The sequence below is a fragment of the Drosophila ficusphila genome, unplaced genomic scaffold (genome assembly GCF_018152265.1).
Source record: "Drosophila ficusphila isolate 14025-0441.05 unplaced genomic scaffold, ASM1815226v1 contig_198, whole genome shotgun sequence".
NCBI classification, from domain to species: domain Eukaryota; kingdom Metazoa; phylum Arthropoda; class Insecta; order Diptera; family Drosophilidae; genus Drosophila; species Drosophila ficusphila.
The window spans coordinates 3094299-3108717 of NW_025064092.1; the positions used below are offsets into that span (position 1 = coordinate 3094299).

At 39.9% G+C, this 14419-nt stretch overlaps 4 protein-coding genes across 5 annotated transcripts in view; 1 reads left to right on the plus strand and 3 right to left on the minus strand.

Moving 5' to 3' along the window:
* Positions 1 to 259: 259 nt before the first annotated feature.
* LOC108095606 (nuclear speckle splicing regulatory protein 1) lies at positions 260 to 3179 on the minus strand. Its single transcript, XM_017196770.2, has 2 exons — positions 3088 to 3179; positions 260 to 3027 (listed from the first exon to the last, which is right to left on the minus strand). The coding sequence occupies exons 1-2, from the start codon at positions 3096 to 3098 to the stop codon at positions 1866 to 1868; spliced, it is 1173 nt and encodes a 390-aa protein (XP_017052259.1). The 5' UTR covers positions 3099 to 3179; the 3' UTR covers positions 260 to 1865.
* A 313-nt stretch (positions 3180 to 3492) lies between these two features.
* LOC108095612 (40S ribosomal protein S15Aa) lies at positions 3493 to 5310 on the plus strand. The gene is made up of 3 exons (XM_017196777.2): positions 3493 to 3559; positions 3628 to 3663; positions 4697 to 5310. The coding sequence occupies exon 3, from the start codon at positions 4699 to 4701 to the stop codon at positions 5089 to 5091; it is 393 nt and encodes a 130-aa protein (XP_017052266.1). The 5' UTR covers positions 3493 to 3559; positions 3628 to 3663; positions 4697 to 4698; the 3' UTR covers positions 5092 to 5310.
* Positions 5311 to 10287: 4977 nt separating this feature from the next.
* Positions 10288 to 12507, minus strand: LOC108095530 (peroxiredoxin 1). The gene is made up of 2 exons (XM_017196657.2): positions 12375 to 12507; positions 10288 to 11211 (listed from the first exon to the last, which is right to left on the minus strand). Exon 2 carries the CDS (start codon positions 11209 to 11211, stop codon positions 10627 to 10629), a length of 585 nt encoding a protein of 194 aa, XP_017052146.1. The 5' UTR covers positions 12375 to 12507; the 3' UTR covers positions 10288 to 10626.
* Positions 12508 to 12951: 444 nt separating this feature from the next.
* Positions 12952 to 14419, minus strand: part of LOC108095529 (inositol-trisphosphate 3-kinase A) — a 32559-nt gene continuing 31091 nt past the window's right edge. For both annotated transcript variants that reach the window (XM_017196651.2, XM_017196652.2), the window contains 2 exons: positions 13919 to 14029; positions 12952 to 13824 (listed from right to left, as the gene is read on the minus strand). In XM_017196651.2, the coding sequence (XP_017052140.1) occupies positions 13477 to 13824; positions 13919 to 14029 (459 nt within the window). In that variant the 3' untranslated portion in view covers positions 12952 to 13476. The remainder of the gene's footprint in view (positions 13825 to 13918; positions 14030 to 14419) is intronic.

Sequence of the window (14419 nt, forward strand, 5' to 3'; positions counted from 1 at the left end):
CGAAACGGAGCGGAGCGGAGCAGAGTGGAGCGGATTGGGAGCAAACTGCGGTTTGCCATCTCTGCAATGCGCCGGACCCCGGAGCCGGAATCTAACTTCAATGATGGGAAAAGTACAAGGTACGGGCAAAAAAGAAATATTCGTGGGTAAGCCGAGAGTGATGGGTGATAAGGGTACCTACCGATTTGGGTTACGGGTACATTAGAAGTCAGAAAGAAACTAAATTACCAGTTGAGAACTCTTCAGTACAGATCAAAAATATAATATATGAACGGTTTATTATGGGCTAGCCAAAAGTTATGATGAGGGTACCAAAGTATTAGGTACTTAAGATAAGAAAAAGTTTCCAACTAACTTAAATAGGCAATGGGATCGATGTTTTTCAAATATTTTATAATGGGCAAGCCAAAAGAGATGGTTTCATGTTAGAAATTATTATTTATGGAATAGTTTAATTGACAATAAATGACCAACTCAAAGGTCTTTTAATTAGTTAATACATTTTAATTGAACTGGAATATTGTTCAACAGTTTTTGTCTTGTTCTTTAACATAACTATATTTAGTTTAGCTAAAATTATTATCAAATTATTATTATTATCTAGAAAATTGGCTTCTTTAGTTTTAATATAACCAAACAGACCTTTTCTGATCGAGAATTTCTGGTCGCATTATTATGTCTCAAACTCTTGCACTTTGAATAAGTACCTATTGCCGCCTAGACACTGTCCATCACTGATCCTAACCATGTCAGGCGTGCTACCCGCGCCCTCCGCCCTCCGTCCTCCTTTCCCGGTTGGGTCCTTCGCGACGTCCCCCGCCTCGCCCTCCTCCTCGTGCACCATTGGTTTTCGCTTTTATGGCGCGGGCACACCTATTTTCCAAAAGGATTTCCCAGCATTTGCGGCAAAATGAAGCAACAACAATGTTGCAAAAACAAAAAGGATAGCGAAAAAATAAACTAACGCCAAGTTGGCTCTTTGTTATTTGGGCGTTTGGCAAGTTTCTCGGTGCCTTTCCGTTTTTATACCCTTGCAGAGGGTATTAGAACTTGGATTAGGAGTTTCCGGCTCAGTGAACGAGATATTTGTGAACCTAAAAAGTCATTTCTGCATAAGCTGTCTGCCTCAACGCGGATTTGTCCGAGACTATAAAATCAATAGGGATGAATTTTTGCCCAGCGCGGGTTCTTATTTACAACGTGGCATGGACTTTTTTTCGGATTTCGATCGGTAAGTCATGTAGTTGTATCGGGATTAACATGTCAGTAAGACTAAGTAGATCTCTTGAGATGCCACAAGGCACAAATTGAAAGTATGCGTTCTGTATATTATGAAGGTATTTCGAAAACCAAGTTTATAGCCCACTTCACTATCCCAACTATTAAACTAACCAAATTGAAAGCTAGAAATCACTGACCTGCAAGGGTATTCGCGAATTCGTTTCTCTAAGCTAGTCCTAGTTCCTTTTTTTGGCTCTTCTACTTGTCGTCGTGTCGTCGTCGTCATACAAAATAAATGGAATATCTTCGCGTTCTGCTCCTTCAGGCACTTCCTCATCCTCCAGTGCATTTCCCCCACTTTTCCTGCGGTTCCATCCGTCATGCCTTGTACTTCTTACCCATTTCTCTCTTTTTTTTTCTCTTCCTCTGCTCACTGTTTTAGATGAAAAGTGGAAGACGACGGGCTGGGGAACTCGGTTGCAACTTATGCAAAATATTTGCACCGAAAAGGGTTTCGCCAAGAGCGTTGGCATACACATAAATAATGTATGAGCATGGGACAAATTGAAATTAGCATAATAAGGAGACAATACAGAAATCAGTGGTTTGTTTTTCCATCTACTCGAACTTTAATTGGATGCGTTTTAGCCCTGTCGGGCTCGCTTGCGTTCCTGGTAGCGAGCCAATGCGGCGTCGAATACCTCGCCCACCGTCCTCTTGCGCCAGATGAGAGTGCGATCCACCGGAGGTTTGGTGACTATTGGCACTGGCAGGTCCTTCTCCTCAAGTTCGCTATCGGAAACTTCCTTTTTACCTGGTGATTTATTCGCTTGCGCTGGTTCCTTGGGTTCAGTTTCGTTCGAACTTTCCTGCGGCTTGTCCTTTTCCTTCTTTTTGCCTTGCGAGTGCAGTTTATCCTTGCTCTTATCCTGTTCCTGATCCTTTTTCTTCTCCTCCTCTTCGTCGCTGGAGTCGTCTATGCTGAAATCGGAATCGGCATCTATGTTGTTGGCCAGATGAGCCTGTGCCGGCTTGCTTTCCGTCTGATCTGTCGAGGTTTTGGTCTCCGAATCCTGGCCAGACTTGGCCTTGGCCTCCGCCTCTTCCTCGGAGGAGCGACGTCGCCGATAGCTGCGGTGCTTAGCCGCCTCTGCTTTGATCGGCTTGTAGGCAACCTCTTCGGTGGAGGGCGCCGTCTTTGGCTTCACCACATCCTCGTCGGCGTTGCCCAGTTTTTGTTCGTAGAGATGGCGATAGAAGCCGCCCAAATCCTTCTGCTTGGTTACATCCCCGATAGCTTCGAGGTACTCGTCCCGCTGCTCTTGCTCTTGCATTTGGCGAATGGATTCGAGCTTCTTGCGATAGGCGGCCGTCACGTAGGTGTCCTTATCCTTGTACATCTCGCCCTCGGCCTCGCGATCCTTTTGCACCTGCCGTTCGATGCGCAACTCCTTCTCCAGCTTCCGGCGCTCGGCATGCTCCATCAGTCGGCCGATGTACTTGGGTTTCCGGGGCTCCTGGCTCTTCGTTTGCTTGGCCTCTTCACGTTTGTTGTCCATGTCGTCGTAGAGCTCGTCGTACTGGAAAATTGTGGGATCCTCGGCGAGGGCCTTCTCCTGCTGCTTACGGGCCACGCGACGCTCCATTAGGCTGGGTCCGCTGGACACGCCGGTTTTCGATTTTAAATTTTGTGGCGCATTGCGGTCGTCGTCGCTCTCAGAAGCGCTGCTCTCGTCGAAAATGGAGGGCTTTACGGGCGGCTTAACGGGGACCTTCTTCTGCTGCCCCGGGATGATAAGGCCATATCTGTGGGTTCAAAGTTGTTTAAAAGCTATTTAAAATGGCGATAAATAACGAATTACTTACTGTTTGGACATTGTTTATAAAAACTATTTAGAGTGGCAGTTTCGTGCGGCTACAAAATCCGGCAACTCTTCTTCGACACTGTTGCTTAGAACAACCCTGAGCCGGTAAAAACTGTAGTAAAAATATCGATAAGTAGTTTTGATGACAAAGGTTTGGGTAACGGATACAGCTTCATAAAAATGTTAAACCAAAAATATATGAGGAATTATGAATTTTGTTTGATAGATAAATATACAAATATTAGTAATTTTTGAGAAGTATGTTATTATTTGTTCTATTATGTTCATGTTTATATTTACATGATTTTTGTAAAATTGATTCACATCTATAACAGCATTTTATAAACATGGTTTGTGTCCGGAAAACTATCGATTACCGTTTCGATTTCAGCCACTTTTTCGTGCGCCGGCCACATTATCGTCCGTCTTTTTCCTTCCGTTTCCCTTTCTTTTCCCTTTTCACGTTTGCGTGAGTGCGTGTTCTCCGCGATTTTGTTCACAGAATTTGCACTTAAATCCATTTTATTTCCTCTCTTTGCAGCGGTCGTGTAAATCAGTGTTTGCAAACCAATCCCAGGTAATTTGCTGCTTCCATTGGACCCGTTTTCACCGCTAAAACGCAGAAAGATAAGATTTGTGGCGGGCGCCGGGCGAAACATGTGCAAATACCACTTTTTTATTACAAATTTTTTTACTGTGGGCCCCGAGCCAAAATTGAGTTGTTACCTGGTAGTTTACCTTGTAAACAATATGTGAAATGCCTCACTGCATATTATTGGATATATATATTTTTTTGGTTATATTTTTTTACTGTGCGAAAGAATATGAAGTGAAAAGCTAACCGAAAACTGTGTTGCACAGTGTTGTTGTGCATGAATGTGTGTGTGTTGGTGGCTTAAAAGTGTGGCCCAAACTCTGGAATTTGATTAAATTAATCAAATCACTAAGAACCGGCAAAAATAAATGAATTTCGGAGTACTTGCAACGAAAAACCAACCAAAAATAGTTGTTGTTTACAGCCACTTGCACACACACACACACAACTAAAGAAACACAGACAGCATTTTTTTCCTGGTATTTTGCACGTGTTTTGCTTGCTGTTCCGTTTTTATGCCAGTTATTTTTTTTTTAATTCGAAAGGAACTTTATATAAATTCACCCACCCACAATTGATTTAAATTTTGTTGAATTTAAAGTAAAGATTTTAGAAACTACAATTCATTTGCATTGTAAAACCCCTTGTCTAAATTTGGCCACGCCTCCAAAAAAGTAAAAGAGCGTTTGTTTTTATATGATAGGTATTCAAAAAGCTATAATGTGTAAAGGTTTACTATATAATTTCATTTTGTATTAGTAATTCAAAAGTCTTTAGATAGTCGATTGATTATTATATTCTTGTGCTAGTCGTTAGTCGCCATACTTTCTTAAGAGGTATCTTTAAGATACAGTTTCCCAAGCCTAAATGTATCAGTTTTGCCGAGTAGACTTTCAAACTTCCTTAAAACTAGTAGTTTCCTACTCCATAGCTTACTCCCTGCGTTTTGTCGTGTGAATACTCCAACTTAAAACCACAACTAACCACGTATCTTTGCAACCACTACATCTTGCAGCCATGGTGCGTATGAACGTATTGGCCGATGCCCTCAAGTGCATCAACAACGCCGAGAAGCGTGGCAAGCGCCAGGTGCTGCTGCGTCCCTGCTCCAAGGTGATCATCAAGTTCCTGACCGTGATGATGAAGCACGGCTACATCGGCGAGTTCGAGATCGTCGACGATCATCGTTCCAGCAAGATCGTGGTCAACCTGACCGGTCGCCTCAACAAGTGCGGCGTCATCTCGCCCCGTTTCGATGTGCCCATCAACGACATCGAGAAGTGGACCAACAATCTGCTGCCGTCCCGTCAGTTCGGCTACGTTGTGCTCACCACCTCGGGCGGAATTATGGACCACGAGGAGGCCAGGAGAAAACATCTGGGAGGCAAGATCCTCGGCTTCTTCTTCTAGAGCCATTGAAGATATCGAAGCGACAGTCTGTGTGGGGAGTTGATATGTAGATTGACGTTTTATTTCACCGACCATTTACAACAAATCCAAGCTAATGTTTTGTGTAAAACATAAACCAAGGGGGCGAGAACGCTGTTTGCATTCATTCAAGACAACCACCGACAATGAATGTTCACAAAAGAAACGCGAAATAAAATGATTGATACATAATATATTTAATTACCATTTTGTTTACGATCTATGAAATATGTAAGCCGTTCAGTGATGAAAACCAATAGCGACAGTAAATCGATCTGTTAACATTAAACCGACTGTGTGTATAATATGAAATTGAGCGGAGATCGCAAGAGATGAACAGTGAGCCAAGGAAATTTATAAAATCAAAGCCGTATTACTTGCAAAATGTAGGCCTTTAAGAAAGGCAGAAGTGGACGCGCCATGTGGTTGCTTCAGCATCAAGGTAGCTTACTCGAAGATACGTGTCTGCAATACAGAAAGCCTAAAGTTTAACTACTTCTTTGCTTTCTAAACTTCTTACACTCATTTTATTATGAACAGGATTTAACATATCACCTATAATTTCTATGTACGCATTTTTGCTTTATTGTTAGCTTAACTAAGAATGAAGCTTCTACAGTTAAAAACGCTTGACAAAAGCAGATTTCAAAATATTCGAACTTAAATTGTTTTCTGAACTCCACATATTCGAACCCCTTTTTCAAAATATCCAAACAAGATCAGAAAACACCTTAAATCAAAAAACCCTTTACGCTTTTTGACGTCTTTTTAAATAGTCTTATAAAACTTAAATAATTGTTTTTTTTTAAATTGTTTTATTTAAATAAATTTCATTTTATATTTTAAACTTCATTACCAGTATTTTAAACTATAGGCAGAGAAGCCTTTGATATGATAAGATTATGAATTTAGGGAATATGATTTATACTAAGCTTTACAAAAACAATTATGGAACAAGATAATTTAAGTGCTAAGGTCATGTTCTAGAATTTGGTCCTTAGCTGTTATCAACATTTGAAAAGCATCTAATATTGGCGGGCAACGAATAATTTATGATGCAGCCCTTTAATTAGGTGCTAAAAAACACATTCGAAACAGTGTGCCCGAATAACACAGCACTTAACCAACACTGAAAGTTTGTTATGCCCAGCAATTTAAAACTGATTGCATACTTTGCAGCTCAATTAAAGCACACTACTAAATTCAAATTGATAGCATTTAAGAATGCAATTACACTCATTATCTTTATCCTGACCCCGATAGAATATTCTTTAACTGTGGTAATTGGCGTGCAGTAAACTGCAATTACTGTTCATATTGACTGCCGATCGATATTGGAGTTGCGTGTGGCTCAGAATTAATGTAATTTATCAGGCCGTCTAAATCGTTATCTATTTCTGGGCGGGTCAATTACAACTCAGCAATTGTTTTGGCCAGCACACCCCCGCATTTTCTTATCGCAAAGGTAATTGAAAGATCGAAGAAATTGATTGGCGAAGCTTAATATGGCGGAGTTGGCCATGTTTGCCATTTTGGGCATGTCATTCCGCACGACCCATTCCCACTGATATCAAGAATACCCAGCAAAAGCCCCCCGATTTCCACTTATCAGTCTGCACTATATAATAATCACTACAGCATAGCACTCAAAGTTGTCAGGAAAATAGCAACCAACTAACCAGCTCTAATGTGTTTTTAAGGGGCACAACTAGTGTGAAGTTTTAAAAAAATCAAAAAAATTTTTTTTTCCTATTTCGGTAGATTACACCTTTAAAAATAACATATTAAAATTTAAAATCGATATCTCAAATAGTTTTTGAGTTATAACAATTTAAAGAGCAGCCGCTCTCATAACAGTGCAAACGATCATTTTATCTTTAAACGCGTTTTTCTCGAAACAGCATTTTCCAAATTTGCTGCAGTGATAACTCAAAAACTAGTGATCCGATCATTACCAAATTTTTTTTACATGTTCTTTATATAGTTCTACGTACCATGAACTATCGGTTTTTTGATCCGATCAAAAATCGAATTTTGGCAGGCCAAAAACGACCAAAATTTTGGTTAAAATTCGATATTTTTTTTTAAAACGCTGCCATTTTGTCATTTTTTGATATTTTTTATTTATCGTAGTTCATGGTATGGAAAATTTTATCTAGTTTAACGAGAATTTTTCATTTTTTGATTTCGTCCACGGAGAGGGCCGGAATCACTGCAGCAGTTAAGGCACTTTTTTTTTTAGTGCCGTTGGAGATCGACTATAACTTAAAAAATATTTAACTTTTTTCTTTAAAAATTTCACTATACACTATATACATGTATAAATATATTCTGAAAATTTGAAAAGAATTGATCAAGTAGTTTTTTTTATAAAAATTCCCAAAAATCACCATTTTTTTAGGCCGTCACACTAGTTGTGCCCCTTAATAAGTATGTTTAGCCTTAATCCATTTTAGGCTTTTTGATGGAAGGAATTTGTGGGCCAACATGCATAAAGCATAATCATAGACAGATTTTTTAAGGTACAAAATTTATACATATTTCTTTTTTAAGATGTTTTTTTCTGTTGTTATATTTATTGCTGTTTAAATTTTATTACCATTTCAAGGGTCAGAAATTATACAACTTTAAAAGAAAGTTATGTCTTTTTTGGAAATTACTAGGCTTGTAGGAAAATAAAAATAATATAGACATTTCTATAAACCATCTTTGGTATTTGGCAAGGCGCATCAGAATATCTAATATAGAAACCCTTTTAAATGCACAATAATAATAAATTACAACCGCTAGTTAGTGCCACCAAAATCAACAGGTGTTTCCGCAACTATGTTTTCGTAATTGCTAATTTCAAACAACTAATACTATTGATATTCCCGCAACTGTGTGTGCATCTAGTTGTTTTCCGGATGCCGACTCCCAGCGATTGGATATGGAATATTGGGTATATTTTCCGTGTGATTTCCCACCCACATGCAATTGCTGCAGCATTCGGTTGGAATTTCATTAGAGCAAAGTGCTCCCTTTTTTTTTTTTTGTTGTTGTTGTTGCCACCCAATAACAATTATTGATTCTATGGGCCCGGTTGCAAGTATTGGAGGCATTGAAAGTCACCGACAATGACATTTGCAACGCCCTCAATTGGCCCGTTGGCACAGAAATCGGGCTCAGACCGAGATTATTGTACGTTTCAGTTGGCTTTTGCCGTTGTGCCGTTTTGGGTGCCATGATTCAGCAGAAGCAATCTCTTTTTGCAGCTGTCGAGCGGTTGATGAATATGAATAGAGCGTTTTCTGTACGTCCACAACTCGGCGAACAAGCTCAGGTAAAAACGATTCTGAATCAACGAGTTCTTGGCATCACGAAGATGGAGTGCCCTAACTTGAACTCAATTATTGTGACCTAAATTGAAATATAATAATAAAACAAATTATTAAAATAACAATTATAACACAAGAAAAATATAAACATGTTTTTGCTTATTAAAAGTTCAATTTAAAAACCTATTGAAAAAACACTTGTTGCGGTTTAGGGTTTTTTTTTTGCACCTGTAACAAATGTAATTTAATTGTGCTTAATTTGAGATTATTTCATTTTGTTCAACATTCTAGAACTTAAAAAAAATTGATTTTCTAATACAAGAGCTCAAACAAACAAAGGATTTTAGTTTATAAGAGTTCAACATATAAATTACTCATACGCAGGGGTGTCCCACGAACAACATACCCATCAAATATATTCTTTAATGCATATTTTAATATTTAATATTTACTTTACTACTCCATATGCCTTTTTCACAACCCATTCTCCCGTCCAAACCCAAAAGAATCTATGAATTGCGAACAGGGAAATCCCATTGTATGAGCCATTATCTCAACTTTTATTGTGTGTGAAATGAACTTGAGTAACCGTGGCCAACAGGCGCAATTAGCAGACTGATAATGATAATGCCGGAATGGGCGGTCGAGTAAAGTCGGCTATACCCCAAACCCCAAGCCCCAACGATTTCGCCGATCGTCCAGAAACTAACGACGTAACGTGCGCAGCAATCGTTTCGATCAGATCGCACCACTTTGGGTTTCGCATGGGAAAGGGTTCTGTTTCGGTTTCCAGTAGGTTCCAAAGCGTTTTCAACGCCTCGCAGCTGGTCGGCAATCTATAATATATGGGTACCACGATATAACCACACACATACTGTATACAACACCCATGTGTCTGGGGCTGGGGAAACTAGTTTTTGTGGAAGAGATCAAATCCACCGAAGACAAATCGTGTGATGCGGCGCGAAACTAGACGTAATAGTTGTACCAAAGATGAGGGGTTAAAAACCGGGAGACAGGGCTCGAATACCAATATTACTATACTATATATTGTATATGTGTAGCTATATGTGTAGATGTGTTTGTGTGGGGAGTCAAGAGCCGCTTTTTATGCAAGACATCCACGTCGACTAGACGACTCTCGCTTGCACTTAACATTGAAATGCCGGTTGGGTTGCGATGTGATTGTAATTGTGATGTGGAGGCAGTGCTGGGATCGGGTGTCTATATATATGGCGTAGTATGCCAACAAAACGGGAATTGTGCACTCGGTTACTGTGTCAGCAACAGCTGTTGCTGCACTCTGAGAAAATATCACCGAAAAGATAAATTCAAGATACATATTCTATGTTTTACAGCATATCTACATATTATAGATTAGATTATATTTAATATTTTTGTAAATATTCATGATATTTCAGATGAAATTATTTACTTATAAATGACTCAAAATTGTTTTATAAATACTTGCCTAGAATAATTGAAGTCTCATACGAGTAAAAAGTAACTTTCAATTAGAATGGTGAAATAAAATGCACAACAAGGCACAATAAGTCATAAAACTCCTATTATAATCCAAGAATTAGTGTACTTCTTCTATGATGACACACCCCTAGTTTCTCTCGGTGCAGCTGCTATGACGTTCACTACTCAGCGGGGCATTCTTGGCATTCTGATTCAGTTCCTCTTACTATTTCGCAATCCGACGGCCGCAGACGGTGGCAGATAAGTCGCCTACTTCTTTTTCATTCCACACACTTTTTCTTCTTGGTTCAGTGGAAATGTTTCCGCGGCGATAAGCCAGCAGGTTTGAGGCGAAAGTCCGTCCGCCACCCCCTGATAAAGAGCCACGTGCGCCGACTTTTCTTCCGTACAATCATATTATGTATATTTATTGTGGTTGAATGGTAAAAAAAAGCATACACACGAAAATAATGAACAGATCACTTTACGTTCAGCTGCTGCAGTTGTTATTCTAACTTGTTTAGTTTATGTTGCCAGTAAAGGTTTGGTTCTTCGCACAGTTTCTTCTCTGCTCCTCGCTACGATCTAGGGTTATATGTAGGATATATATGGTATGGTATAGGTATGTATTTGCTGGCGGGGGGTTGCGATTCGAATCAGCTCCCGCTCGCCAGGAGCAGCCCCCGCCAACAAAACACAAAAAAAAAAGACGGGCTGACAATAGCTTCTCTCGTGCTTAGGAGGTGGTCTCGAAGTACTCCTTGGACTTGGTGGGATCGGCCACCATGGTCTTCTTGCCGGGCTTCCAGTTGGCGGGGCACACCTCGCCGTACTTGTCGGTGTACTGGAAGGCCTGGACCAGACGCAGGGTCTCCTCGACACTTCGGCCCACGGGCAGATCGTTGACGGTGATCTGTCGCAGATTCTGCTTGTCATCGATGATGAACAGGCCGCGGAAGGGGATGCCGGTCTCCTCATCCAGCACTCCGTAGTCCCTGGCCACCTTCATCGACTTGTCGGCCAGCAGGGGGATCTCCATGCTGCCCAGACCGCCCTGCTTCCTGGGCGTGTTGATCCAGGCCAGATGGGTGAACTGGCTGTCCGTGGAGCAGCCGATCACCTCGCAGTTGATCTTGCGGAACTCGGCGGCGCTCTCCGAGAACGCGATGATCTCCGTGGGGCAGACGAAGGTGAAGTCCAGCGGATAGAAGAACAGCACCAGGTACTTGCCCTTGTAGTCGCTCAGCTTGATGTCCTTGAACACGCCGTTGACCACGGCGGTGCCGGCGAACTCGGGAGCGGGTTTCTGCAGCTGGGGCATCTAAATAGGGCAAAACAGGGGGGATTACGAGTTAAAAATTGTGTCTTAAATTGGATAAAAATAGTCAAAAACATGGTGCTCAAACAACCAAGTACCAACTGGTACAAATTAATGGTAAATCTGATATCCAATATTATCAGATTAAATCCAAATAACTACAGAAAATATCTTAACTAATTCTGTGCTAGAAACTCATTTTGCAATCAATAATTTTAATTTCCATTATCTTAACAGCTGGAAAAAAATCCCCTGTATGTCTACTTTAAAATCAATTTTAAGTGGCAATTACAACCTTGATTCTTGAATTATTATCAAATCATCATTATCAAATTTCTGATCCCCTATAAAAATGACATCAACCAGTCAACCAAAATATTTTATTTACCCCATCAGATTATTAAAAAATATTTGAAGAAGTTAATCCCTATTATTATCTGTATTTAAATCTAACAAACTTTCCATAACTAATTAGCCTTAGCAGCAAGGTAAACCAAAATCGTGTAACTTTGTAATTTTGCACTTAAACTCTCCATAACTCAAACTACTAATGCGGCAATTTAAAAAGTTTAAGTGTAATTTTGCCCTTTCCAGATATTTCGCAATAGACTAGGGAGATTTGAAGAGGGAAAAGTTGAACTCTACAAAATGGCCGCCGAAACGAAAGAAATGGAAGAAACCCGGAATAATAAATTAGCCAAAAATGTTGTTCCCATTTCGTTGATTTGAACTTTAAGCACGTTCGCATTTTGCCATGTAATGGATGCTAGTTCGTAGCGAATTAATTACACAAATCACAAATATTTCTGAATTGGCAAATATTTGTTCCTCTCATTTTTCTTCTTTTGCCGGCTATGTGTTCGTGTGTATGTGTGTGCGAGTGTGTGTGCGACGGACGTGCCAAAAAAAACAGCTAGGGAAATAAAAGAGGAAACTAAAAACTATGCTCTCGGTGCGGTGCAAAAAAAAAGAAACTGGTGAAATAATCTCAATTCTGGCGACCCAACAACACACTATCTTTGCACATCCACAGACAAAACACACATTTCGGTGGCAACGGCAACAACAGTTATTCGATTCGAATGTCTGGTAATCTTACGCTCTCCCGCAATTTCTCCCTCACTTTGCTAAGAATTAGCGACCTGTTCATCGCCGGAAACACTCACTGTAGCTTTAGTTTTCTTGGTAAACTCGGTAATTGCTCGACTTCCGCGTGGGTTCTATAGCTTCTCAAGCTTCAGCGCTAACCTTTCGGCACGACTTTTATTCGCGAATGGTCGAGATCGTGAAACTATATACTATATAGCGGCGCTAATTTTCCCCCAAAATGCGACAACCACAAATTGTACTAAAAAATCCCAAAACCTTTGCATAAACCTAGTGAAACTAAGGTTGGAGGCTTGGCTTTGTAAAGCTTAGTTGGGACCTTGGGATGAACTGGTTTTCTAACAAAAATAACACAGACCTTTTTAACAAACTAAAAACTCCAAAAATTAAATTCTATTATCAACTTTAATATTGGTTTAAGCCTCGGTTAGGGTTGTGGGTTAGGCAACACTAAAAGCTTAGCAGTTATCTAACGTGACTGCTAGCTTTGTTGAATGTTATCGATATCTTAACTAGGGCGCGCACTGTTAACAGTTTAAAAGTTGTTTAAATAATGTTTCTCATTTAAGAAATATCATGTAATAATTGATTCCACGAGAAACCCAATTTTCTTAGTTTTAAAATAAAACAATTACATTTCGGTTTTCTGGTTTAACTGAATTTAATAGTGCACAATTAGTAGTATTTAGTAGGTAGTCGCATAACCATTACATTAATAACTAAAACTAATTTATTGTTGCGCGTGGGGTGTTCTTAGTTACTTATCGTATGGTTACGATCAACAACAATTCGGTTCTCATTTGGGGAATCGCCAAACGTCAATTTGCTCTTCTTTTTTGGATAAATAAATTACACTACAGAACAGCGACAGCGATTGCAGCAGCAGCACATATATAATCTAGGCTATATATTTTCTATATACGTACGCGTATATCGTATAGTAAAAGTATTGTGTATGTATGCATATTGTGGTCTCAGTCTTTGATTTTAAAATTAGGAATTAAATGTACGCAAACGGTTTTAGCGAAAAAAAAAAAAAAAAAAGTAACGTAAAGCCTAGGAATATATGGGGAATTTCGATTAATCGATTTTGGAAGGGGGTAATGTCTTTGCCTTTTCGGGGCCCAGCCCCAAATCTTCGTGAGGAAAAGGAAAGCCCCATCATTGTTTGTTCTCGACAGCCGACTCGTCGCGATCCTCGCCAGAAACGGACGTGGATGCCAGCGATGCGGCCTCCTGCTCCGCCTGCAGCTCCACAAAAATGTCGATCAGGTTGTTGATCCCGATGAGATAGCCGTCCTCGTGGTTGCCCACCTTCCAGGCGGAGTAGTGATCGATCCTTAGCTGCGGCGGCAGCTCCACCGTCTTGGCAAAGTCTATTAGCCAAATGCTCGCGTGGCTTTGATCGTGGACAAAGAGCAAGGAGCTGCCGATCACTTCATGTGTTTGGAAGAACTCCGATACGGATAGAGTGGCCCGAATTGCTCGCAATCGTTGAATATATCGGGGCTATCATATCAAAAAATATTCCAAAAAAAAGGGGAAAAAAGAGGAAAAACCCAGAGTTAATGGAATTCAATGAGGGAACTATGGATTCACCCACCAGAACTTGGGGATGGCCGCTGAGGAACTCGACGAAGGCCAACTTGATTTGTTCGCGTGACTTCGTCGTCTTGAAATCTTTGGAACTGGTGCCATCGCTCTTCTTGATGCCCTGCAAATTGGAAATGAATTTCATTATAAATGAACATTAGTCTGAACAGTGGTTATACTATAGGAAAATGGCAGAAATTAAGGGGTTATATACCTTTTTCACCAGAGAAATATATGGTTTTTATTTATTTTTTTTTTTTTAGCATGTTACCATTGTTTTATTTAAATTCAATAAAAATTTTATCAAAGTACGTGTCCTTAACTTAATTCGTATAAAATTTCGAGTGAAAATTTTGAGTATTGTGGAAGTTATAGTCCTTCCCGCAGAAGTCCTTTTTTCATTAGAGGCTTGCGGTGAGCATGAAAACAAGAAAACGGCTCAACTTAAAAAAAAATGAAAAAAACTACGTTAGTATATAGTGTTACCTAGTTCGTGAACGAAGGATTTTAC

What these genes read in the sequence shown, in the direction of transcription:
- LOC108095612 (XM_017196777.2), top strand. Translation starts at nt 4,699, where the DNA reads ATGGTGCGTATGAACGTATTGGCCGATGCCCTCAAGTGCATCAACAAC.
- LOC108095530 (XM_017196657.2), bottom strand. Translation starts at nt 11,211, where the DNA reads ATGCCCCAGCTGCAGAAACCCGCTCCCGAGTTCGCCGGCACCGCCGTG.